Source organism: Centropristis striata, chromosome 4 (assembly GCF_030273125.1).
Source record: "Centropristis striata isolate RG_2023a ecotype Rhode Island chromosome 4, C.striata_1.0, whole genome shotgun sequence".
Taxonomy (NCBI): Eukaryota; Metazoa; Chordata; class Actinopteri; order Perciformes; family Serranidae; genus Centropristis; species Centropristis striata.
The window spans coordinates 41,178,588-41,205,613 of record NC_081520.1 but is presented as its reverse complement, the minus strand read 5'-3'; the positions used below and the strand labels follow the sequence as shown (position 1 = coordinate 41,205,613).

Below are 27,026 nucleotides of genomic sequence, written 5' to 3'. Positions count from 1 at the left end.
GACTGAATCAGTATTTTTGGCACTTTTGCTTGAGAACTCAGTTAATACTTTAAATTTGCTGGGGATCAATGAAGAGCTTTGACTTTAGACAGGTTAAAAATATTTTAACTGTAAACTGAAACGCTTTAAAAAGGAAAATATATTTTAGTCATTCTCAGCTAATCTGTAAAGTATTTTCCCTGTTCAAAGGATTAATATTTGCAGCTTCCCTTGCTCCAGATTAAAGGACATTTTTGGTTTTGGACTCTTGGTCAGACCTTTACAATTGTGACTGATACTTTGTTTAAAAAGAAATCCTCTTCCTGAATGTTGTCTGTTATAGCAAATAAAAACATTTTTTCCAGCTCACACAAACACGAGTAAACAACTTGCATGTAGAAAACATTTATTTTTATAACAAAGTTATTTTAATTCCAACATAAAATACATTTTGTAGCATTTATATTTGACATAAGTGGATTGACAGAACACTTCTCTTTAATAAAATTAATTTTATACAGTCATGACAGTGCTGTTAATGAAAAATGCTCAAGTTTTGTTATTCTTGCAGATCAAGTCACAGCAGGAGCGTTTAGACGAGGTTCTCCGTGTTCAGGATCCACACATGAGGCAATCGTCTCGGTTCTCCAGAGAACACACCATGGCCGCCATGTTGCGCTCTTTCACCTCCTCCTCTGTGGCTTTAACCGGCTCCTGCGCCTCCTTCAGCTTCTCCTTGTTCAGGGTGAACTGGATGGGGTTGGCGGCGGGCTTCGTCCTCAGGTAGTACATGCCCGTCTTCAGACCCTGCGGCGAGAGGAAGACGAGTTAAAGTCACGCCGTTTCCTTCGTGGTTACAACTTCTTTCTTTGTGCGTCTGTTCTCACTCACCTGTTTCCAGCCGAAGAAGTGCATGCTGGTCAGTTTGCCGTAGTTGGGCTCTGCGATGTGGATGTTCAGTGACTGGCTCTGGTCGATGAAGGCGCCGCGGTCGGCCGCCATCTTCAGGATGGTCTTCTGGGAGATTTCCCAGACGGTTTTATAGAGCTTCTTCAGATCGTCTGGAATCTCCTCAATGTTCTGTTGAAACAGAGAATGGATTATATTTACCGCCAGCGTCAGAGCAGACATCAAAAACATTTAGGTCATCGCCACGGTTACCAAGTTCAATAAACAATCACAGGAAACTAGACAGAAGCTCTGTTGTTGGAAAGTCGCATCATTTTTCATGCAAATATACCAAACATCAGCTAGTTCCAGGTTCTAAAATGTGAAAATTTGCTGCTCCTGTCTTTTGATTAAAAAAATAAAGTTTTTTTTTTTTTTTTGACGGACGCACAACAATTTAAGAAAATACTGTAATATGACAAAGAAGCAGGAAATCGTCACACCTGAGAAGCTGAATTCATCAAGTAATTTGATCTAATTGTTCATTGCACCTTATTTGTTTCATAGCACCAACATTTTTATACTGTATATTCATATTTATTCTGCACTGGAATTCTATTCTACTCCTTAATACCTACTCCTTCTTTAGACACTTTATTAGGGCCCGAGCAGGCAACGACCTGCGAGGTCCCTATTGTATTTCGAATGTTTATTTATTATTTTTATTTTTATTATTCTTCTTCCCAAATGATCGCATATTTCACTGCCTGAACATACCCCAAAACTCATGAAACTTTAAATATAAGTCAGACATGGTGAAAAATTTTATAATCTATTGTCATCCTGAATTTTCACCACTAGGTGGCGCTATAATAAAGGAAAGTGCGTTTAGGCTAATAACTTCCACATACTTTATCACACATTCAAAAAACTTATATCCACGCGTTCACTGAGTTGTGCTGAATCTCGTGATATAGGCCACTCCCATTTTCGCCTACCGTTTTTTTTCGCAAATTCGCGAAATGTCGCAAACCTACTTTTTCGAACTCCTCCTAGGCAATTTCATCGTTTTGCACCAAACTTTGCACACAGCATCTATGGACCCTCATGACAAAAAGTTATTAAAAGAATTTTGATTACCCAAAGAATACTCAACTTATTACATAATAACTTCCTGCAGGTGGCGCTATTTTCAACACAAAACACAAAGTGTTGCATATCTCCACATTGGTGTGTCTGAATGACATGAAACTCAGGTTCCTACTTCCCCATGAGCCCCTGAGGCTCTGTGCAAAATTTTGGGCGATGACCACTAGGTGGCGCTCTTTAAATTGATGTATTTTATATCTCCACATTGGTTGGTCGGATTAACACCAAATTTGGTAAACTTATTGTCAATGCTCTCCTGAGGATAACCCTTGAAGATTTTATTGATCGGCCCCTAGATGGTGCTCTGGCGGCAGTTTAATTTAATAAGTGCCAATGTGCCCAGACCATAACACTTAAGGCAATGAAATTCATAGGGGTGGTATAGACTGGCCCCTGTAACGCACAAACCCCGACGGCAGCATGCCCCGACACGCGTGTACTGCGAGGGCCCGTTCAGTACTGCGCGCAGTCCTAGTTTTTTATTGTATTTTTATATTTCATTGGTTGAAGTATGCCTAGGTTGTTCTTTTTATTTAATTGTATTGTTATTGTCTGTGTGTAATGCTGCTGCTACACTGTAATTTCCCAGCTTGGGATAAATAAAGTATCTATCTATAAGTCATAAATTGAAATGATTGCAGGTTTATTCCCTTTCAATTAGTCAGTGATGATTCTATACAAATGTAATAATGAAATCAGCATCTTGACGATATTAAATGTTTCCTATGATGATGATGAGGATCTGGAGATGATGTCGTTTACCTGAATGGATCCGTTCTGAGCGATCAGCTGGTTCTTCATCTCCTCGCTCCACAGCCCTCGCTCCGTCAGGTCTTTGAGCAGGTGAGGGTTGACGATCTGGAACTCTCCGGAGAGAACCCTGCGGGTGTAGATGTTGCTGGTGTAGGCCTCGATGGACTCGTTGTTGCCCAGGATCTGAGCGGTGGAGGCGGTGGGCATGGGGGCCAGCAGCAGGCTGTTCCTCACGCCGTGCTTGGCGATCTTCTCCTTCAGCAGCTTCCAGTCGTGGAGGTCGGTGGGCGTCTTCTCCCACATGTCGTACTGCAGGACGCCTTTGCTGACGGGACAGCCCTCGTACGTCTCGTAGGCGCCGAGCTCGGCGGCCAGGTCGCAGCTGGCCTCCAGGGCGGCGTAGTAGATGGTCTCAAAGATCTGGATGTTGAGCAGCTGAGCCTCGGGGCTTTCAAACGGGAAACGCATCAGGATGAAGGCGTCCGCCAAACCCTGGACGCCGATTCCAATCGGCCTGTGGCGCTTGTTGGACTTCTCCGCTTCTGGCACTGGATAGTAGTTGATCTCGATGATCTTGTTCAAGTTTTTCACGATGACTTTGGTCACAGCAGCTAGTTTCTTAAAGTCAAAAGTCCGCTCGGGGGTGACGTACATGTTGAGCGCGATGGAGGCCAGATTACACACGGCCACCTCGTCGCCACTCGTGTATTCAACGATCTCCGTGCAGAGGTTGCTGGACTTGATGGTGCCCAGGTTCTGATGGTTGCTCTTCCTGTTGCAGGCGTCCTTGTAAAGCATGTACGGCGTGCCGGTTTCCGTCTGGGACTCGATGATGGCGTGCCACAGCTGCTGAGCCTTCACCACACGCTTCACCCGCCCCTCCTTCTCGTAGGAGGTGTAGAGCTTCTCGAACTCCTCCCCCCAGCACTCGTCCAGCCCGGGACACTCATTGGGACACATCAGGGACCAGTCCTGGTTGCTCTCCACTCTCTTCATGAACAGGTCGGGGATCCACAGGGCGTAGAACAGGTCTCTGGCTCTCTGCTCCTCCTTCCCCGTGTTCTTCTTCAGCTCCAGGAAGTCGAACACGTCAAAGTGCCAGGGCTCCAGGTACATGGCGAAGGCTCCGGGCCTCTTGTTGCCGCCCTGGTCCACATAACGTGCCGTGTTGTTGTAAACTCTCAGCATGGGGACGAGCCCGTTTGAGTTGCCGTTGGTGCCGGCGATGTAGCTCCCCGTTGACCTGATGCAGCTGACCGCCACGCCGATCCCTCCGGCTGACTTGGAGATGAGGGCGCATTGCTTCAGCGTGTCGTAAATCCCTTCGATGCTGTCGTCCTTCATGGCGAGCAGGAAGCAGCTGGACAGCTGGGGCCGGTTGGTTCCTGCGTTGAAGAGCGTCGGGGAGGCGTGGGTGAACCACTTCTCTGACAGCAGGTTGTACGTCTCGATGGCGGCGTCGATATCCGTTTTGTGGATCCCGACAGAAACTCTCATGAGCATGTGCTGCGGCCGCTCGGCCACTTTGCCGTTAATCTTCAGCAGGTAGGAGCGCTCCAGAGTCTTGAAGCCGAAGAAGTTGTAGGAGAAATCTCTGTCGAATATGATCGCCGAGTTGAGGCGGTCTTTGTTGGCGAGAACGAGGTCGAGCGTCTCCTTGGAGATCATGGGAGAGTGGCGCTTGTTCAGCGGGTTGACGTAGTTGTACAGGTCCTCCATCACGTCGCTGAACACCTTCTTGGTCTCTTTGTGCAGGTTGGAGACGGCGATGCGTGCGGCGAGGATGGCGTAGTCGGGGTGTTTGGTCGTGAGCGTGGCGGCGATCTCGGCCGCCAGCGTGTCGAGCTCCACGGTGGTGACGCCGCTGTACAGACCCTGGATCACCTTCATGGTGATCTGGGCCGGGTCCACAAAGTCGGAGTTCAGTCCGTAGCACAGCTTCTGGATGCGAGAAGTGATTTTATCGAACATGACGCGCTCCTGGCGTCCATCTGAAAACAGACAAAAATATGAATCAACGATCAAAAATCAACATCATCAAAGATCATGCTGTGAAAAAAAACTTCTGTCAAACTGGACTTTTCATAAATTATCTTGATGAAATGAAACAAAACATTTAGAGCTGATAAATATAATTTCATATAAATATTAATACACTTCTTAATTTTACATAGGTGAAACATTGTTTTGATAGAAAAGAAAATAGCTTCTAAAACTAATATAAAAATTGTACATTTTTTCCCACCAAGTTAAATTCCTAAATTTACAAATTTATTAATACATAGAGTAACAAAAGTAAAGTTACTTGTGATACAAAATTATCAATTTCAGAATCTTATATTATAATTAGTGGTGTAATAATATGTACGGCACATTATTGTTGGAGCTGATAATGGTGGAACTGATGCTAATTATTTGATAATCTGCTGGGTAGTTTCACCTTTAGTACACCATAATATTTTTTTACGATGTGTGATAAAAAAAAATTGCAAAGCAACAAAAACTGCTAAATAAATGTAGTGTAGTAAAAAGTATTACAAATATTTCATCGAAGACGAAGTAAAGTATAAAACAAAATGTATTGAATTACTTCAGAAAATGTAATTAGTTACATTCTACCAACACCTACTGTGGTCTTAAATTGTTTTTTTAATGATTTAGTTCACCCTTAAACTTAGGAAGTAGACTAAAGAAAAAAAAAACACTTAAATGAGTTGAAACTAGAGCTGTACTAATTATTCAATTAATCGCACAATAATCGATTATGAAAATGAATCGTCAACTATTTTGATAATCGAATAATTAATTGGTTTGAGCAGTTTTTTAAAAGACATTAAGTCCAAATTTAAATTGAATATCTCTTTGGTTTGTGGACCAAAAAAAAAAAAAAGAGATTTGAGGACGTCATCTTCTTGTTTGGGAAACACTGATATTATTCAATATTTTATTGACCAAACTACTAATCAATTAATCGTTTAAATAAAAAATCGTTAGTTGCAACATGTCAAGAGCCATCTCAAATAATTAACTTTTTGGGGGGAAATAATTTGGCTTTAATCACAGACACGTGTGCAGTGATATTTTTATGTTAAATACACTTTAATATCACAACCCAACCAGAGCACATAACTACGCAGGTTGGACCAACACTAGAACAAAGACCATATCGTAACGCCTGCTGCTATTTGACACCAAAAGTCAAATATAAGGGTAAAAACCAAGCTTTTTCTTTCTCTGGCCGACAACCTGAACAATTATACTAACATCTCTGTCTCTAAATAAAACCTCCCGGAGGTCTTTAAGTAACTTGCGCCTTAATAACGTCATCTTTTGGCGCCAACTGTGACAAAGGCTTCCAGCACTAATCACCTGCATCAAAAGGGCTCAAAAATCACATTTATATTACTCAACGTTACGTTGTGTGACCATCTAATAACCAATCTGAATCTCCTTAATCAACATGTTAATTAACCCGGAGCTGTTTAAGTTAATTAGCTCAATAACTGGCTGTCAGTGGCTGAACCTGCTGTCTTAACTAGGTTATCTGACATATGCTACTAGCTAAAGTTAGCTAACAGCTCCACGCTGCTTCACCGACTCCAGCATAAGGTTTAAGATCAGGTAGTGTAAGTAAGTCACAACATTTAATCAACCAGACAGATGCAGCAGATCTTAAAAACTGGTAAATCCACATGAGTGACAGAGTTAGCACTGAAGCTAACTGAGGCCTGGAAGCCATAAGCTGCTCACCTCGCTTGACAACATGCATGCTGGGTAAAGTTTGCTGCTCCTCGTCTCCAGAGAAAAACAGCAGCTGTCCTGCTACAACAAGTCTTCTCCTCGGTGTCGGAAAAGTGCGGCGGGACCCGAACTCCGTCCAGACTCAGAGGAAGAGTGAGAGAGGAGGAAGAGAAAGCGCGAATGACTCCTGAAAGTCCCGCGAACGTAGTATTTGTACGGAAGGCGTCACCGCTCAGAGACAAGATGGACAGGCGTCTTGACCAATCAGCAGCAAGAGAACGCGGGCCTTCATGCACGAGGACCAATCAGTGCAGTTTGGAACGTCAGCTTCCTTTTCCGTTTATTTTCGCGGACGAAAATCTGGCGGGAGACAGAAGTAGGTCACATAACATGTTTTGTTTTGTTCTGACCTGATGCAAGATTGCCATATCTAATTATTACTCAGATTAGGTACGAGCATGTATTAAATCAGTTTTTTGACACATTATATGATAAATACACTCACACGAAAGTCAATAATCAAATATCTCGGCAATTTAAAGCAAAATAGGAGACTAATGCAAAGATTTGATTGAATGTTTTAAGGAAAACATATTTTAAAAACAAAAACATGGTTTTCTACTGTGCTTTCTGTAGATCTTAAAACATCTAAATGATAAGTTAAATAAAGGTTCCTGGTGCAGTAAGACAGAAATTGAGAAACTTGTGACTGGGTGACGCCCTATAATTATTTCAGACAGTTTACTGGATGAAAAATAGGCCTATGATAGATACATTTGACATTAAATGTAAAACAGTTCTTTTAGTTGGCTCGAGGGAAACTGATGTTTTCTTCTTTAAGCAGTGACTTGATCTGTGACCACTTTTGATACACTCTGATTCATGTACTGGACTGATTGTTTTCTAAAATTCATAGTTCTGGAAGGGATCAAAGAAAATTATTATATAAAACTGTACACTATATAGCGCTAAAATAATACATTGGAATGATATGCTGATTATATTTTGTATTAATAATCTGATAATGCAAAGAAACTAAAGCTTTAAAATAAATGTAGTGTAAAAAAAAATACAGTTTTGCCTCTGAAAGAGAGTACACGTATGAAATAGAATAACACTGAATTTCTCACATAAAGTAGAAATAACTCACATTTGCACTTTCAGTAGCAACTTGAGTGAATGTGCTGTGTGTCTGCTGCTTGTGTCTATACTTTGGAATGATGAAAAAAAACTTTATTAAACATATAAAGAAACACATTTGTATGATTTGTTTTATGAGTTAAGCACATCTTACAAAAACTCCAAGCACATTAATTTAACAAGGAAAAGAAGAAATAATAATAAAAAACAAATACAATCAAAAATCAATTAAAATTTCACCTTAAGGGGTTTAATATAACACAAGTAATTCAGAGAATCTTAAGTCACTCCTCTTTTTCATTTTAAGGACTGAAAGTTATTTTTAAAAGCCACAAAAACCTGGAGAAAAGTAATATATATATATATATATATATATATATATATATATATATATATATATATATTCATTTGTAAAATGTACCCATAATAAAACAATTAATAATAAACCTATTATTATCTTATCCTACAATTATGTCTAAATGCCACAAAACATGTGATAATAAATATGATATATGTATCATATAATAATTTCACCCATGTTATTAAAACTACTATTACTACTTCTACTACTACAACTACTAGTAATAATAATAATAATAATAATAAAATAATAATAATAATAATAATAATAATAATAATAACTGAAATTAAGTTTAACTTTGAGGGATTCAATCAATATATAATGCAAGAAATCATCATTTTTAAGGACTGAAAGAAGATCCTAAAAATATTTTTAAATGCAACAAAAAAAACTTAATTTGTATAAATAAAATGTACCCACAATCAAAATATAAATATACCAATAGCTTGTTTTGGCTTTTTTTTAAAAAATAAAACTTTATCTTTAATTAATTCTATTTACTGTAGTTCCTCCTCCCGCCCAGCAGGTGGCGGTATCGCACCACAAAGCTGTTCGCCAACTACTATTAAATACCTAAAAGAAGATTCACCATTTGGCCAGAGATCATGAAGATGTCCCGAAGCGAAAAGGCGTTTAAAATTGTACATTTTTAATGGATTACTGCACCAGAACAGTTCTGACAAGTTTTGCTCCATCAGCTCCTTCTGGCAGGTTTTCTTCATTAATATCTCAGTGTATAAAACAAAAGAGTACCGAGTTGGTGCAGCAGATGGACTGAGTTAATATGTTTCTGTGTAGATTACTGTAATGTTTAATCAAAGCAGGCAATGATGCGTTCAAAGACCTGGGTTGCTGGAGGGAAACTGCAGCTTGTGGCCACAGAGGAGAGATTATAAAGAGAAGGAGGGATGTTGAAACAAGACTACAGACTGTTGCAAATGTAAGAACCGTGCAGCTGCAGCTCAGCCTCCACTTCCTGTGTGGATCTCCCTCCTACAGGCTGCACCAGCCGGTTAGGACACGTCGCTGTTAGGACTCGACGCTGCAGTCATGTCCCGGTCCAGTCGGCGGTACAAGCCCCTGCAGCAGAGCAACGGAGGCGGCGGCCCCGGCGGCTCTTTCCCCGGCTGGGACCGGGTGCGGATGCCCCGGGCCCGGGTGCTGCTGCTCTGCCTCCTCGGGGTCCTGGTCCTGGCGGTGGTGCTGGGGGTCTACCTGTCAAACGACATCTCCGATGGACACGTGAACCACATGCCGGCCGCAGACCTGACCAGAGACCGGGTAAGGAGAGGGATCACACACACATCAACACAGAAAATAAAACTTTACCTGTCTGCTGTGGGACCTGGAGTCTTTATGGCACTGAAATATAATAGCTGGAGCCAGATGGTGTTGCATTGTTGCATTGGATTTCTGTGTTATAACATTTCATAGTAACCAGATATGAACTTCTGACTTCTCCTTTGTTTATGTTTAATACAGAAAAGAACCAGAGCTGCACAGTCTGTTGAGCACTTTAAAACGTTATTAAAAACATATTTATTCTCCTTTTCGTTCAGTCCCAGCTAGGCAAGAATCCTTGGCTTTCTTTTTTACTTTTTTACCCTTTTATTTGTCTTTTGTATCTCTAACTCTGTTTTGGATTGAGTTTTTAATTACTATTTTATTCTATTGTTTTTACTGTTTTTAGTATTTTATTCTTTTTATTGGTTTTATTTATACCCAGTTGTGTATGATTTATTCTATTTTAATAACTGTACAGCACTTTGGGCAACTGAGGTTGTTTTTAAATGTGCTCTATAAATAAACTTTGACTTGACTTGACAGAAAAGAGCCAGAGATCAGTGACAATGATCCTCCACTTTAACACTTATTTAAAATTTGATTCTCAGATTCACTCTTATTCAACGTGTCACTCTTAAGATATTCATCCTCCAAGATTTCTTACATGCAGAGGTCAATTTATTGTTCAATTTAATGGGACCAAATCATGGAATACCTTTTCCCATCTGGCAAAGGACTCCATCTAGCACCACACGATAATTCTCCTCCTCAAAGAATTGTCACTAGCATTTATTGATGCACTAATTATTATTGCACTATACCTTGATTGTTTGCTTTTACTCTTCCTGTAAGTTGCTTTGGATAAAAGCGTCTGCTAAATGACTAAATGTAAATGTCTAAATGTAAATCTTTTTAAAATGTTTCAAAAGATTTCTAAAAGCTCATTTAACTGCTGTTTTACATTTCTAATTCACACACAAATACACTTTTATAACATGTTCATTTTTGATTTTTATTGTTTTTGTTATTGTCATTATAACTTGTTGATGTTATACATATGTGTTTTCTATTATCAGTTTTATTACTTTCTTATAACTATGAACTTTTAGGTGGAGGCTTTAAATAATCAGGGTTTTTTGCCTCTCCCTGCACTTTACACTATATGTTATCTTTGTCATTTTATGTAATTCTAACTGTGCAATTTAAAAATAAACCTAAATAAAAAAGTAATTTCTAGTGCTGAAATTAAGACCTGACTTTTAGTTGATGGACAGAAAAATAATCAAGTTATCATCAAAGTGATATTTTAAGTAAACTACCAAATATTCATACAGCTTTTCTTTGTCTCCTGATAATAAACTTTATTTTTTAAAGATCTCCTTGGGACATGATTACTGCATATGATATCAGATAAAATATCATTATTAGTCCTACAGGGTTAGAGCAGCAAAGGGGGCAGTGCAATAACAGGAAGCATCAGTTTAAAAAAAGCAAGATATAATGAAGTTTAAAAAAGCAGTAAACAGCAATAAAACAGTACAAGCTAAAATGTAAAGGTAGACAAAATGACCAGTGTGGTTCACAATATTCATAGTATTGCAAATTATAATAAATAATAATGTGGGTTTTCTCACAAAAAAAGTTAACATTTACTCATTTAAAAATCCCTAAAATGACATTTTTACTTCATTGAAGAGAGAGAGATCGCCTTGAAAATTAGGAAATGATGGGGTATTCATTTTCAAAATAAATTTACTGCATAAAACGTTATTTCGACAGTGATGTGTTGTTTTTTAATGTCGTTAATCACTTCACTGTTCTCTCATACTTTAATTGGGTTCTATTTATATAGTCCCAAATCACAAATGGGCCTCAAATAACTTTAGTCTCACAAATGCAATAATGAAAACACAGCACAATTTTATTTCTTCTATTAGGGGGAAATAAAACCAGAAGCATCAGAGGAGTGATCTAGCTGATGGCTGATATAAAATGACAATATCTGTTGTTTTTATTACTGATTTCTTGTATTTTATCAGTTACAAAAAAACATTGCTGAACTTAAATGACCCTTTATTTCACAGTTAGTGTCTACATTGTCTCTGTTTGCTTAAGTAAATCTGTGACTCTATGTGCAGAGCAGTTATTTAAATAAATATTTTATCAACTATGTAAATGCCCCGAGGTAATCAAACAACTAAACTATACTAAAAGATGGGAGAGATTAATAGCTTTTGTGCACTTAACAACAGCGTTTATCAGCAGAAAACAGCATCTCCTTGTTTCTGATAGAAATCAAAAACTTGTAAGATTCAATTAAAGAAATAAAATAAACAATGTTGTAGTGGCCTTCACTGGTGTTGGCTCAGTAAAATACAGTAATAAATAAATAATCAGCTTTCTAAGTGCAGGCATCGGGCCGATTAATCAGTCCGACAGATAAATCGAACTTCCACTAATTAAAATTACTTTTAGGTACTGCTAAGCACCACAAAACCTCCTCTGGACCACAACCAGCTGGAAAGCAGTAGTTCTCAACCTTTTTGAGTCGCGACCCCCAATTTAACATGCATGTTGTCCTCGACCGCCACTCACTGAATAGAATCTGACACGCACAGTTCAGATCACCCAAAAAAGAAACAAAATGACCAAAAAAAGGAAACAAAATGACCAAAAAAGACACAAATTGACCAGAGAATGATCAAAAAAGACACAAAATGACCCAAAAAAGAAACAAAATGACCAAAAAAGACACAAATTGACCACAAAATGACCAAAAAAAGACTGAACACAATCTCACACGCACAGTTCAGATCACCCAAAAAAGAAACAAAATGACTAAAAAGACACAAAATGACAAAAAAGACACAAAATGACCAAAAAAAGACACAAAATGACCCAAAAAAGAAACAAAATGACTAAAAAGACACAAAATGACAAAAAAAAAGACACAACATTACCAAAAAAAGGAAACAAAATGACCAAAAAAAGACACAAAATGACAAAAAAAGATACAAAATGACCCAAAAAAGAAAGAATATTACCAAAAAGACACAAAATGACTAAAAAAAGACACAAAATTACCAAAAAAATGATACAAAATGACCAAAAAGACACAAAATGACCCAAAAAAGAAACAAAATGACAAAAAAGACACAAAATGACAATAAAAAGACACAAAATTACCCAAAAAAGACACAAAATTACCAAAAAGACACAAAATGACTAAAAAAAGACACAAAATTACCCAGAAAATGATACAAAATTACCAAAAAGACACAAAATGACAAAAAAAAGACACAATATTACCAAAAAAAGGAAACAAAATGACCAAAAAAGACACAAATTGACCCCAAGGTTGAGAATAGCAGCTGTAAAGGACAAAAAAGGATAAATCCTTACTATTAATTCTTGGTGCTGTTGCTGTTTAACTGTTTGATAACAGAAAACATCCCTTTGTTTGCTCTTTAATCAATAATCTTACCTCCTGTCCCTCCAGTTGTCCCATAAACCCAGTAAATGCTCTCCGGCTCAGATCCGCCGTCTGGCCTCTCAGGTGGATGGTTCCCGTCTGTGGGAGACTCACCTGCGGCCCCTCCTCATAGAGCGTCTCCCAGGGACCCCAGGCAGCCTGGCGGTCCAGCAGGTGAGTCTATATTAATAGTTCACCTGTTTACAGCCCCTCCCCCTCGCTGCTCCTCTGGTAATCCTCCCTCTCTCTGCTCCGCTGCAGCACATCACCTCCTCCCTGTCCTCCCTGTCTGCCGGCTGGGCCGTAGACCTGGACTCCTTCCAGTCCTCCACCCCTCGGGGCCAGGTCACCTTCACCAACATCGTAGCCACTCTGGACCCCTCGGCCCCCCGCAGGCTGCTCCTGGCCTGCCATTTTGACTCCAAGGCTCTGCCTCCGGACCCCCGGGCCCCAGAGAAGGTGTTCCTGGGGGCCAGTGACTCGGCGGTGCCCTGCGCCATGATCCTGGAGCTGGTCACCTCGCTGGACGCCCAGCTCAGATCCTTCAAACAGCAGGTATGTGCTCAGGACTCTTTAGATCAGTAGTTCTCAACCTTTTTGAGTCGCGACCCCCAATTTAACATGCATGTTGTCCGCGACCCCCGCTCACTGAACACAATCTCACATGCACAGTTCAGATCACCCAAAAAAGAAACAAATTGAACACAAAATGATCAAAAAAGACACAAAATGACCAAAAAAGACACAAAATGACCCAAAAAAGAAACAAAATAACCAAAAAAAGACACTAAATGACTAGTAAAAAGACACAAAATGACCAAAAAAGAAACAAAATAACCAAAAAAGTCACAAATGGACCACAAAATGATAAAAAAAAAAGACACAAAATGAACAAAAAAGACACAAATTGACAAAAAAACACACAAAATGACCAAAAAACACACAAAATGACCAAAAAAGAAACAAAATAACCAAAAAAGTCACAAATGGACCACAAAATGATAAAAAAAAAGACACAAAATAACCAAAAAAAGACACAAAATGATAAAAAAAGACACAAAATGACCAAAAAAGACACAAATTGACAAAAAAACACACAAAATGACCAAAAAAAAGAAATTAAGTGACCAAAAAGACTCAAACACATTAACACATGAACACTTTAACACAGTGGAGACAGAGCTGACTTCCAAAATGATTTGGCGACCCCCAGAAATCATCTCGCGACCCCAATTGGGGTCCCGACCCCAAGGTTGAGAACAGCTGCTTTACATTGAGATTTAGATTTTTAGATTTAGATTTTTTATTTGTCATTGCACAGAAATACAACGAAATTCAATGCACTCACGTACTGGACTCATAAAAAAAGCATAATAAATAGTAAATAACAAGATACATTCTTATCATCTCATCAGATACAGAACCCCACTGGCCCATAAAACATTTATAAAAAGTAATTTCTACCATCTGCAGTCGCTATACTAAATACTAAATAGTGGCCGGTAACACTGTACCCCACGTCATTCTTTTTATTGATGTTGTGGTTTTACTGAAGTGTTGTTGTTTTATCTCACTTCAATTCAATTCAATTCAACTTTATTTATAGAGCGCATTTCATGCACAAGGCAGACTCAATGTGCTTCACAATATATACATAATTACAGTTGAAAAACAAAACAAAACAAAACAAAACAACAGAAAACAAGTAAAACATGTAATTGTTGTGTGTTTTGCATGAATTTTTATAGCCGTGACAAAAGACAGATTTCTGCTCTGTTGAACAGACAATAAAGATATATTCTATTCTATCTCAATAAATAGCAAATAGAAAAGATACATTCTCATCGTCTCAGCACTTAGTATATTCATGTCATTCATTCACTGTACCATCAACTTAGTGCCATTGTATGCATTAAAACAATAGTGTAAATATATAAATATATGTGGATGTCCCTGATCAGTGCTGTGGGACCAGTGAGTTTGTTTTCAGGTCTGAGTTGAGTCTGGTGATAGAAACTGTTCATGAATCTTGTGCTGCTTGTTCTGATGAACCTGTTTGTTTCCCTGAAGGCAACAGTTCAGACAGATGATTGTCAGGTGGAACGAGTCCTTCAGAGTGTTGTGTGTCTTCTGCAAGCATCAGGAGTCGATGTTTCTGTCCTGTTCTGTCCTTATTTGCAGCGATTACACTTCATATATTCAGGGTTCTACGGGTGCAAGTATCCATGAAAACGCTTGAATTTAAATGTTGTATTTTCAAGTTTAAAAAGTGCTTGGATCTTAGATAAAGTGCTTTTAAATGCTTGAAATTCTTCCTGTATTTCTCTTGCAATCTGACGCTTCCGCAAATCATTCTTTCCAGCTGCCACAAGACTGTACAACACCAACACAACCTGAACATTTTTGCATAAATCTGCACTCTGCACATTTCTCCACTCTTGCACTAAGTTGTATATAGTATATTATTACTATTATTATTATTGTATATTTGTATATTGTTAAATGTCTTTTCTTAGATTGTTTATTTTTTATCTTTATCTTAATTGTGTGAAACTTTGTGGCTGTAACAAAGAAATTTCCCCACTGTGGGATTAATAAAGTCAAATCTGAAATCTGAAATCTATATCCATCTATAGACTATAGATAATCACATGTTCAATGTAAAAATAATGAGTATCCTATCTTTCTGATTCTGATTGATGGATTAGTTTCCTATTTTCTAAGACAGAGAAAAGAAGATGCTGACAGGAGAAGCTTCTGTTTTTTTCTTCTTCTACTCTATTTTTTCCCTCTGACTCTGTCCCTGCAGTGTAAGATAAAAATGCTGACTCCAGCTCCTTGTTTTCTTTGCAGCAGTCATCTGTAAATAGCAGTTCCCCTCCAGAGACGTGATTTATCTAGTTACCGTATGAAAACACACTGCGACATCGCTGCAGAGAGAGAAACTGGCCTCAGCTGCTTCTCACAAAGTGCATTTTAATCCCTTCCTTCCTTTGTTTCCTTCCTAGAAACTGCCAGTGTCTCTGCAGCTGGTGTTTTTTGACGGCGAGGAGTCGTTTGAGGAGTGGACCGCCACCGACTCGCTGTACGGCTCCCGTCACCTGGCGGAGCGCATGGCCAACACGCCCCACCCTGCAGGCGCCACACACACCACCATGCTGCAGGCTGTGGTGAGCACACACACTCTGGTCCACACACACTCTATACCAGGGGTTCCCAAAGTGTGGTGCGTGGACCAAGGTTATTATAGTTAACGAAATAACGAAAACTAGAATTGAAAAAACATTTTCGTTAACTGAAATAAAAATAAAAACTAGAGTTTTTAAAAAAACGATAACTAACTGAAACTGTATTGTGTGGTTACAAAACTAACTAAAATTATAGTGGAAATGTCATAAAGTCATAAAGTTGGAATAAGATTTTTTTTTAACCTCTTTTCATTAAATAATTGTGACAATGTGATTTATTCTTGACAGATAAAGAGTCTATCTTCTTTTCTTTTTTTTATATATAATTAAAGTATTTATTTAATTTTTAATTTTTCAACATATAATAAAAACACTTACAAACAGCCGAGACAGACACCAAAAACAGACAGAATTTTTTTTTTTAATTACATTTTAAAAAATTAAAAATTAAAAATTAAAATTAAATTAAAATTGAAAAAAATTAAGAGTCTATCTTCTTAAAACTTTATTAATCATAATAAACTAGAATTGAAAAAACATTTTCGTTAACTGAAATAAAAACTAGAGTTTTTATTTAAAACGATAACTAACTGAAACTGTATTGTGTGGTTACAAAACTAACTAAAATGATAGTGAAAATGTCCTTAGTTTTCGTTTTTTTGTCAACTTTTTTCATTCATAATTCAGTGTTTCTATTTGAACATGCAACACATGGTGAATATGTTTACTGAGACTGGGATGTTTACACTAGAACCAAAATACAAAACAGTTAATAACCTTATTGGAGCTGCATTAGAGGAGTAGTGACACAAAAAGGGATTTTATTAAAAAATTAATAAAATAAAACATAAAAATTAGGGTTTATGATGATAAAAAACAAACTAATTGAAGAAAACCTGGAAAACTGAATGATGAAAATAATTTATTGCAAAGATATAGAACATAAAAACTCATTTTAGACTCATGTTGTGCATCAAAGGGTTAAAAGAAGCTTGTGCATAACTTTGTTGCATTATTATTGAAACTGTGTTTCAGATTCATTCAAATGTGAGACCGCATTGTTGTGATCGTGATTATTTTATTATATGTGTGTTCTGGTCATTTGAGCATGATTAAACATGCCGCCTTAAATATGGCTATAAAAAAGCTTATTGCATTTTTATTTTTTTTTCTGAAGGTGTGGGGGATGTAGAAGAGGGTGCGCGGCTAAAAGAGTTTGGGACCCGCTGCTCTATATTATTTATGAGCAGGCTGAATTTAGCAGACTGCCTAAACACACACAGCCTGTTTTATACTCAATAATAACAGCAGGCGGTCTGTCTGGAGGGACGACCCTCCTGCTAAATATAGTAGAGACATTAGGATGGCTCTGAATTTAAATTAAACAGCCAAAATCTAGAAACGATCTCTGCATCTCTGCTGTTTTTTTAACATCTGCAACATTTGCATCAGAACATTTAACAAAAGTTACAGAAGTCCGATCTGACGCCTTCAGGAGACAAAAATATCTGCGCCAAAAATAGACATAAGATGTTTTATTAATAGTTTTGAAGTTATTGAAGAGTTGAATCTTTTAACCCGAATCTGATCTGATCATAACTTTCAAATATTAGTAAATTTTCTGAATTTTACCCCTTTAAATTGCTTTTTGATTGCATAATGCCAGAATTTTTTTATTATTTTCTTTATACCAAATACCAAAGGGATTTTTTATTATTTCAGTCTGGTATATGTCAGCGATAAGGAACAATATTTTATTTTTCCATAAAACAGCAGCAATAAGTGGAAACCAGGAAAATAGCATGCATTGCACACGATTGCTCATAAAGTTGGAATAAGATTTTTTTTTAACCTCTTTTCATTAAATAATTGTGACAATGTGATTTATTCTTGACAGATAAAGAGTCTATCTTCTTTTTTTTTTTTTATAATTAAAGTATTTATTTAATTTTAAATTTTTCAACATATAATACAAACACTTACAAACAGCCAAGACAGACACCAAAAACAGACAGGAAAAAAAAAAATTAAATTAAATTTAAAAAAATAAAAAATAAAAATAAAAATAATAAAAAAAAATATATAAAAATATAAAAAATAAAAAATTAAGAGTCTATCTTCTTAAAACTTAATTAATCAATCTCTTCCAAACATACCACAATAAAAATGAAACCACAATTAACAGAGGATTGTGGCTGTAGACAAAATGATTCCAACTTTATGGGTGACCGTTCATTTACCCCATTGGGCAGATATGAGATAATGCCTCAGTCTAGTGGGAAATAGTAAAAAACTGATTAAAAACCAGTAGAATTTAGCCTGTGCCCTTTCTCTCCAGGACCTCTTCGTGCTGCTCGACCTGCTCGGCGGTCCCGATCCTCTGATTGCGAATCACTTTGATAACACGGCGCGCTGGTTTGACCGTCTGATCGCTGCAGGTAGGACCGGCTGAACATGAATATTTAAAATAAAATGTTCTCTCTGCTGTGAGCCCTAACTCTGTCTCCCTCTCCCCAGAGAAGAGACTCCATCGACAGGGTCTCCTGACCTCTCACCCCTCGGAGCAGACCTACTTTAGGAAGGACGTGTACCTGGGACCGGTGCAGGACGACCACATCCCCTTCCTCCACAAAGGTGAGACACTGAAGATGGATTGTCAGTAGGGGTCTGCCATATCGTATCCTTCACAATAATATCGGTATATTTTTTTTATGGTTAAAAAAAATGCAAATGCAAATGCAGAGTCCTTGCTGCAGCGGACCCGGGTTCGAATCCGGCCTGAGGTCCCTTTGCTGCATGTCTTCCCCTTTCTATCTATCACTATCTAATAAAGCAGTAAAATGCCAAAAAAATAATCTTTAAAAAAAAAAAATGCATATCATGATATTGGCAACGTTCTTACTTCTTGATGTAGTGGTTAAAGTTGTTTTAATCACAAAAAGCTACTTACTCTCTGTTGCTAAACACATGCAGCTTTCAAAATAAGAGCACAGTGTGTTAAGAGAATCCACCACAGAATTTACAAGAAGACTGTCAAAATAAGATGCCTTAAATAAAACATACAAGAACCTTTATTCTCCTTTACAAAATTTCATTAAAATATGCCCCCGGAACCCCTAAATGTTTTTTTTGTTTTATTATTTGCTTATACTTAAGAGTCAAGAGTAAATGTTTTTGTATTTGGCAACTGTTGAGATTTGCACTTCACACTACATTTTTACAGACTATACTATACTTTTTAAGTATTTCCTAATATCGTCAAGAATATCGTTACCGCAAAAATAGCCTGAAATATCCTGATATTCTTTTAGGGCCGTATCGCCCAGCCCTAATTGTAAGAACATAACACATGCTTTCAGCCACCATCACCATCTTTAACTCACCTCTCCTTCCTCCTTTCTGCTCATTCAGGCGTCCCCGTACTTCACGTCATCGCGACTCCGTTCCCTCAGTTCTGGCACACGCTGGACGACACCGAGGAGAACATGCACCGTCCCACTGTGGTCAACCTGACTAAGATCATGGCCGTGTTTCTGGCAGAATATCTCGGCTTCTGAACACAAAACTCTGACAAATATTCACGGTGAAAGTTCTCACTTTACAGCCCCGTACTGGAGGTTCTTGTGCCGTTTGTCACACTGATAATGACAAATAATCGCTAAATGACCAGCATGACTTGGAGTCAAATGCACAAGAGAAAATCTTTGTGAAATGAACTAAACTTTTGGGAGACCAGCTCAAACTTTACCAAAGACTTGCCCCTGCTGGACCGACCACTCCATGGAGGCTCCTAATGTCTGGACATGTGAGGTGGAAACGAGGAGTCTTAATCAATATGAATAGTTCTTGGATCATGGTACCAGAGAAACAGATGTGAATTCAAAATCACTCTAAATTATTTTCTTTCTTTCCTGTGAAAAAAATGATTACGATTGAGATGCACTAATGACTTTATAACGGCCTCGGAGCTGCTGTGAACACTGGGTCGTATCTGTGAACATTTATTTACCTTCACATAACTGAGGAGCCTCTCGGCCTTATAACCTGCTGTTATTCAATGATAGCCATATTATACGGCTATATTACACATTTTATGACAGTGTATTGATGTTATTGGAGTGAAAATCCCCCCAAAAATGTTAATTATGTTAATTTACACCTTGACAAAGGTGTTGTGAAAAGTCTGCAATAAAGTTCAAATGGTTTTATTCAGTTTTTATTCAGTTTCTCTCAAAAAACACTGAAAAATGCTCAAAAATATCTATCACCTCTACATATAACATGCAGGGAGTTTTCAGCAGTGTATTTTACCCATTTTACAACCCTGATTTTAAAAAAGATGGATACATTTGTGACCTACATTCAATTAAATACAATACAAAGATTTATTTTAGTGTGCACTAATTCTGTTTATTAACCTTTTACACAGTTTTTTGTAATCAGGGTGGCTAAGGAACAAGGTTTATTCTTAACCCATAAGAACCTATGGTGACACCCTTGTAACAAACACTTTTAATCTTCCATATTCAGCTTTATGCTTCACCTTAACTAAGTTTAAACCCATTTAACAATTCTAATCCGTTAACAGGGTGTCCTGTATTACATTTAACTTGTTCTGACCATATTTCCTGAACAAATTAAATTAAACAATTTTGATATATGTTATGGAGATGCAAACAAAAAGGCAAAAGGTTTTATTTATTATTAATTTATTATTTTGTTACTAATTTGAAAAATAATTTATTGTTAAACAGCACGATTAATGTCACAATTTGGATAAATCTTGTGGAGATGCAAAAGAAAAAGGCAAATTTGTGTCTCTGTAAGCAGAAAATGTGTCAATTCTTTTTTTTATCTTAAAATAAGAAGTATTATAAACATAAATACCATAAACGCCCATTGTAACGTTTATGTCACATCACAGATATTTGACATTTAGGGGTAGTATTTAAAAAAAAAAATCCATTAGAAATGTGTTTTATGTGGTGTGTTTATAGAACACATCCTTTAAGGATAACTGGGTTCTTATGGGTTCAGTAGTTTGTACGAGTATGGAGAACTTGACACATTCACCAAGTTTCTCTTCTGAATTTTCTTTTTGGCACAAAGACAAATGTAGGAGATATGTGCAGTTTTTCACTAATGGATTGTATATTTAACTGCTTTGAAGTTATTTTACGGAAAATGTATTTGCATGAGGTCCATGATCTGATTAATCATGTTTCAGCTATTTCTCTATATTTATATTACTGACACCAGAAAACAGACTTCACATTCAAGAAGGTGCAAAGTTTTATTATTGTTTTATTAATCAAAATGGAAAGGACCACATAATATAAGTCAGAAGTGAAACATTTGAGGAGCAGGTTCAGTTTAAGGCTCCTCATGTGTGACGTAGAGGAGGAGGAGGGTGAGAGAGGGGAGGAGGTGCAGGGCTGTAGAAGTGGAGGTGAGGGCTTCCTGGAGGTGAAAGGTCATTGTCAGATGAAGGGTAAACTTCTCCAGAGGCTCCAGAGCTAGATGTGTGGAAACTACATGAAAAGATGAGGAGCATAAAAAACATCTGATCAGGTCCAAAACACCACAATGTTTAATCTTGTTTCAGGTCTAAATTTAACCACAAGAGGGTGGTGTTGTTCTATGTAAAAAAAAAAAAAAATGTTTTTAAAAAGACAAATAGTACGTGCTAGAGATTTAATTAATTCCAAATTTTCCAAGATTTTCAGTTTGTTTGTTGTTTTGCTAATGCTTTGCAGATGATTATGTTGCATTGAAGGAGAGGCCAATAAAACCAATATTTCTACGTTTACCTGGGCTCAATCAAGAGAACGATTATAACAATTGAAAAAATATTTTAATTCATGATCATAGATTAAAAATGTATAATTATCTTAGAAATCAAACGCTTGATTTATTTGTCATATCACTTAACGATCAACAAACCTGATGGAAATAATAGATTTCTGATAAGTTGAACTAAATGTCAAACTGTAGGCTAAATGAAAACCCGCAAGTCTTTTATTAAGTATGTTCAGATAAAATAATAAACTATGGGTATAATTTTATTTTTTCAAGAGTGACACCAAACGCCAACGGTTACTTTGGTAACCAAATTTATAACTTTATAATTTATAACCAAATAATTTGTAACTAAATTTATATCCGCTTCCTGTGGTTGTGGGAAATGTGCAGCTCTAGTTCCTTGTTCCTGAAGAATAATGAAACCTTTTATCTTTTTTTTTTTAATTTACCATGCTGTTGGTAGGTAGGGTAGGTTTAAAATATTAACCCATAAGAACCCATGGTGACACCCTTGTAACAAACACTTTAAATCATCTAGAATCTCAGATTAAACCCATTTAACAAGTCTAACCCATTAATAGTTTGTCCTGTATTGCATTTAACTTGTTCTGACCATATTTCCTGTCACAATTTTGATATATGTTATGGAGATGCAAACAAAAAGGCAAATGGTTATTTGTTTTTATTCTAATTTTGTTACTTAAAAAGAAATCTGAAAAATAATTTGTTGTTAAACAGCACTATTCATGTCACAATGTTGATTGTTGATTCAAAATTTAAAACTTGAATAAAATCGCGGGCCAACATTGAACAAATAAACCTTTTAATATATACCAAACATGTTTTGCTTTAACATTAAATATGGAACCAGCAATGCTTATAAACATACAATATATAACTAAATAGTGCAGACATGCAAAATCAAATTTCAAATAAAAAACACATCTATGTCATTAATTTACAATAATAATATAATAATTTGGTATTGCCTCACGGGCCAAATAAAATTACACTACGGGCCAAATTTGGCCCGCGGGCCAGAGTTTGACACCCCTGGTCTAGTTTATTTATTTTAAAATTAGGAATATTATGAACACAAATACCATAAACGCCCAATGTAATGTTTATGTCACATCACAGATCTTTGACATTTAGGGGTAGTATTTTTTTTTTAAAACCATCATAAATGTGTTCTCTGTGGTCCACTTGGTCTGTAGTATGTCCCCCATAAGTTTCCTTTTAGGATATTTGTCTTATTTTAACCCATAAGAACCCAGAACCCATCAGGCACTGACCCGTTCCCGTCGGCGGTCCGGTCCCTCTGCCGCCGGTTCTTGAACCAGTTGCTGACCTGCGTGGTGGTCAGGCCGGTGGCGGCGGCGAGCTCCCGCTTCTCCCGGGTGGAAGGATACGGTTTGTGGCGGTACCACTCCCGGAGCGTACTCCGTGATTTCTCCTTTTAATACGTTTAAAATAAAAACACAAAGACATGCAAATAATTTATATTTTTCTGACAATAACAGAGTAAACAAACTCGACTAGCCGAAGTTGAGCTAGCCGTTAGCTAATGTAGCATGAACAGGGCCACATTAACAGTTTGTAAGAATCACCAGAATCTGGCAAAAATACAGAATAAATTACAGTAATATACAATTAATATACTCAATACATCAATAACTAACTGTCAAATAATAATAATAATAATAATAATAATAATAATAATAATAATAATAATAATAATGGACTGCAAGCAGTACTGAACGGGCCCTCGGTGAACGCGTGGATATAAGGTTTTTGAATGTGCGATAAAGTATGTGGGAGTTATTAGCCAAAACGCACTTTCTTTTATTATAGCGCCACCTAGTGGTGGAAATCAGGATGACAATAGATTATAACATTTTTCGCCATGTGTGACTTATATTTAAAGTTTCATGAGTTTTGGGGTATGTTCAGGCAGTGAAATATGCGATCATTTGGTCACGAGAATAATAATAAAAATAATAATAATAAATAATCATTCGAAATACAATAGGGACCTCGCAGGTCGTTGCCTGCTCGGGCCCTAATAATAATACATTTTATTCGGAAGGCGCCTTTCTTGGCACTCAAGGACGGCGTACAAAAAGATAGAAAAAGATCGGGAGGGAAGTGTCCTCAACTTTCACCAAAAAAATAAGTAAACAACCACTTTCAAAGCATTGATATATATTTAACAACACCTATTCCCAGCAGCACACATGTATTTAATTGATCGAGTCATCACAGAGGAAGACGAGACACAAACAAGAATCAAGAATCTAAAATCTAAAATCAAGAAGCATTTTGGTCCTCAGCTCATTTTAAACAGAAATCACCCTGAAATCACCTCAAAATTCATTTTTAATTCATTTCTTTTCATTCATTTTTGCTATATTAAGAAAGATTTTTTTTTAAAGCAACAAGCTAGTAAAAGTCATAAACTGTATATAAAAGCAGGTAAGGTTGTTTTTAAAAAATATTTATTTTTCAATGAAAGAAATCCTTGCAGGAGAAATGTTATGCTTTTGACTGTAACTTCACTACTGTTGAAAAAAGTAGTCCAATCCGATGCTGCACTCAAGTGAAAAAAAGTCCTATAGTTAGTTACTTAAAGTGTTAAAATATTACAAGTAAAGGTTTTGCATAAGTTGAGTTTCACAAGGAACATGCAGATGAACTATCAAAAGTAGAAGTATACAAAACATCTCCTTTAATCAGTATTAACGTTATTGGAGCAGGTTAATGTAGAGCAGTTCAACTATTTCATACAGCCATTCATTTACTTTTGGTTAAAACAAAACAATCCTATTAAAGTTGAGGGTTATATATCTTTCAAAGTCTGAATCTGCAAACTAGCTTAACTAATAATAGCCTGAGTATATGTCAGATGAATAAAGTGGTGTTAAATGAACAATATGTCCCCTTGAAATGTTGTTACATGGAAATAAATAATAGTATAAGTAAGTAAATAAAAGTACTTAAACTGGCCTTTTCCAATCTGCTTGTCAAGAGTTAGACTGATAGCCTCACAGGTAATAAAATTAATAAAAATCTCGGTAACGCTTTATATTAAGGTCCTTGTAATAACCATTAATAAACAATTTTAAAACATTATTAATAACCTATTTATTCTCCTTGACGTTCAGTCCCAGCTAGGCAAGAATCCTTGGCTTTCTTTTTACTTTTTTTACCCTTTTATTTGTCTTTTTTAGCTCTGACTCTGTTTTGGATTGAGTTTTTATTACTATTTTATTGTTTTATTGTTTTTAGTATTTTATTGTTTTTATTTATACCTATTTGTGTATGATTTATTCTATTTTAATAACTGTACAACACTTTGGTCAACTGAGGTTGTTTTTAAATGTGCTCTATAAATAAACTTTGACTTGACTTGACAAGTAATAAGGCCCTTGTAATAACCATTAATTAACAAGTAATAAGGCCCTTGTAAGTCCTTACAAGATGCTTATGAACATTATTGTGTGTTTATAAGCTTATATAAGTGTTAATAATGGCATTACAAACACCCATGACCCACCCATTATGTCTTTGCCATGCCTTTATTAATCTTATTTTGTTTGCTTATTGATATGAAAATATACTTTATTGCTCATCTATTATAAGTTAACTATAAGAACAATGCCTTATTACTTGTTAATTAATGGTTATTAAGGACCTTATTATAAAGCGTTACCAATGTATCACAATGTAGCACATTATACACTGAAAAAAGAAAATAGTTGAACCAACTTAATTGAATTGTTTCATTTGGTAACACCTAAATGAATTAAGTTCTTTCAAATTAATTTAATAAGTTAGATTAACACAACTGATTTTAAATTAATTTGAAAGAACTTAATTCATTTAGGTGTTACCAAATGAAACAATTAAATTAAGTTGGTTCAACTATTTTCTTTTTTTCAGTGTATAATGTGCTACATTGTGATACATAAGAGATTTTAGTAACGCTTTATAATAAGGTCCTTAATAACCATTAATTAACAAGTAATAAGGCATTGTTCTCGCTTTAGATCCGGTAGTTGCAAAAAGCATAGTTAACTTATAGTTAACTTATAATAGATGAGCAATAAAGTATATTTTAATATCAATAAGCAAACAAAATAAGATTAATAAAGGCACGACAAAGACATAATGGGTGGGTCATGGGTGTTTGTAATGCCATTATTAACAATTATATAAGCTTATAAACACAATAATGTTAATAAGCATTTTGTAAGGACTTACAAGGGCCTTATTACTTGTCAAGTCAAAGTTTATTTATAGACATTTAAAAACAACCTCAGTTGACCAAAGTGCTGTACAGTTATTAAAACAGAATAAATCACACACAAATAGGTATAAATAAAAACAATAAAACAATAAAATACTAAAAACAGTAAAACAATAAAATAGTAATGAAAAAAAGCACATTTAGGGTACCTTAAAACAGTAGCTGGTCTCCTCTCCATCCCAGATGGTGTGTGGAAGAGGAAACTTTCTCCTGACTCGATACTTCCCCACGGCCCCCAGGGGCCGGCCCCGCTGCCTCTCAGCCTCCATGTAGTGGGCTCGGAGCCAGAGCTGCTGCAGCAGCGGGTGGCTGCGTGGGGAGAAGGGGAAGCCCTCCAGCAGGGTGTAGAGGTCTGAGAAGTGGCCCTGGTGAAAGGCCACGGCTGCTTTAGCCTTCAGCACACTCTCCAGCTCCCTGGGGCAAGGAGAGGAGGAGGAGGAGAGAGAAGGAGGTGGGAGAGTGCGGAGGAAGCCAGCGAGACGATCCATGCAGCCGCCCTGCAGAAGGACCTCGCACACACACGCCACCTGCTCTGCTGTGAAGATCATCGCTGTGGAAACAGGACGATGGCGCCCAAAAAATCCTGCAAAAAGTCCTCAAACAACGTCTCTTAAGTTTGCATCTGATTGAGCTAAGCTGAAGCCTCTCTGGAGCTGTCTGTGTATGAACAAGAGAACAACTTGAATGTGTGTTTATCGTTACTCATAAAACGGCCGACTCGTATCACAGGTAACCTGAGAGCATCAGGGTTATGACAACACACCATACACCACTCCCTCTCTTGCATCCACGCCGCCAGACACATTTTGGAACGGCATTCATCCACAGAGACTATGATTGTTTTGCAAGGCAGAAAGAAAATCATTTGAATAAAATTTTCATGCCAAATTAGAAGCAAGAGCCTCAAACGAATATTGTTTTGGGCAATTCACTCTTCCAAACACTCTCAGTAAAAGCCAA

At 36.9% G+C, this 27,026-nt stretch overlaps 3 protein-coding genes across 3 annotated transcripts; 1 reads left to right on the top strand and 2 right to left on the bottom strand.

Annotated features, from left to right (window-relative positions):
• Positions 1 to 368: 368 nt before the first annotated feature.
• On the bottom strand, positions 369 to 6,681 carry LOC131969633 (ribonucleoside-diphosphate reductase large subunit). The gene is made up of 4 exons (XM_059330733.1): positions 6,520 to 6,681; positions 2,779 to 4,760; positions 871 to 1,059; positions 369 to 786 (listed from the first exon to the last, which is right to left on the bottom strand). The coding sequence occupies exons 1-4, from the start codon at positions 6,536 to 6,538 to the stop codon at positions 592 to 594; spliced, it is 2,385 nt and encodes a 794-aa protein (XP_059186716.1). The 5' UTR covers positions 6,539 to 6,681; the 3' UTR covers positions 369 to 591.
• Positions 6,682 to 8,613: 1,932 nt separating this feature from the next.
• qpctla (glutaminyl-peptide cyclotransferase-like a) lies at positions 8,614 to 20,335 on the top strand. The gene is made up of 7 exons (XM_059330736.1): positions 8,614 to 9,292; positions 12,795 to 12,941; positions 13,029 to 13,322; positions 15,776 to 15,937; positions 18,294 to 18,393; positions 18,473 to 18,589; positions 19,367 to 20,335. Exons 1-7 carry the CDS (start codon positions 9,062 to 9,064, stop codon positions 19,510 to 19,512), a joined length of 1,197 nt encoding a protein of 398 aa, XP_059186719.1. The 5' UTR covers positions 8,614 to 9,061; the 3' UTR covers positions 19,513 to 20,335.
• A 1,003-nt stretch (positions 20,336 to 21,338) lies between these two features.
• On the bottom strand, positions 21,339 to 26,635 carry six9 (SIX homeobox 9). Its single transcript, XM_059332169.1, has 3 exons — positions 26,216 to 26,635; positions 23,053 to 23,213; positions 21,339 to 21,486 (listed from the first exon to the last, which is right to left on the bottom strand). The coding sequence occupies exons 1-3, from the start codon at positions 26,612 to 26,614 to the stop codon at positions 21,339 to 21,341; spliced, it is 708 nt and encodes a 235-aa protein (XP_059188152.1). The 5' UTR covers positions 26,615 to 26,635.
• Between the last annotated feature and the right edge of the window lie 391 nt (positions 26,636 to 27,026).

Bases quoted from the DNA above. Each gene is read 5' to 3' on its own strand.
- six9 (XM_059332169.1), bottom strand. From the start codon at position 26,614: ATGATCTTCACAGCAGAGCAGGTGGCGTGTGTGTGCGAGGTCCTTCTG. The intron at 23,214-26,215 runs GTACCCTAAATG...ACGTATTAAAAG, and splicing joins AGACCAGCTACTGTTTTAAG to GAGAAATCACGGAGTACGCT. The intron at 21,487-23,052 runs GTCAGTGCCTGA...CTTTTCATGTAG, and splicing joins CGGACCGCCGACGGGAACGG to TTTCCACACATCTAGCTCTG.
- LOC131969633 (XM_059330733.1), bottom strand. The intron at 1,060-2,778 runs GTAAACGACATC...CTGTTTCAACAG, and splicing joins CTCAGAACGGATCCATTCAG to AACATTGAGGAGATTCCAGA. The intron at 787-870 runs GTGAGTGAGAAC...CTCTCGCCGCAG, and splicing joins ACTTCTTCGGCTGGAAACAG to GGTCTGAAGACGGGCATGTA.
- qpctla (XM_059330736.1), top strand. From the start codon at position 9,062: ATGTCCCGGTCCAGTCGGCGGTACAAGCCCCTGCAGCAGAGCAACGGA. The intron at 13,323-15,775 runs GTATGTGCTCAG...TTTCCTTCCTAG, and splicing joins TCAGATCCTTCAAACAGCAG to AAACTGCCAGTGTCTCTGCA. The intron at 18,394-18,472 runs GTAGGACCGGCT...CCCTCTCCCCAG, and splicing joins TGACCGTCTGATCGCTGCAG to AGAAGAGACTCCATCGACAG.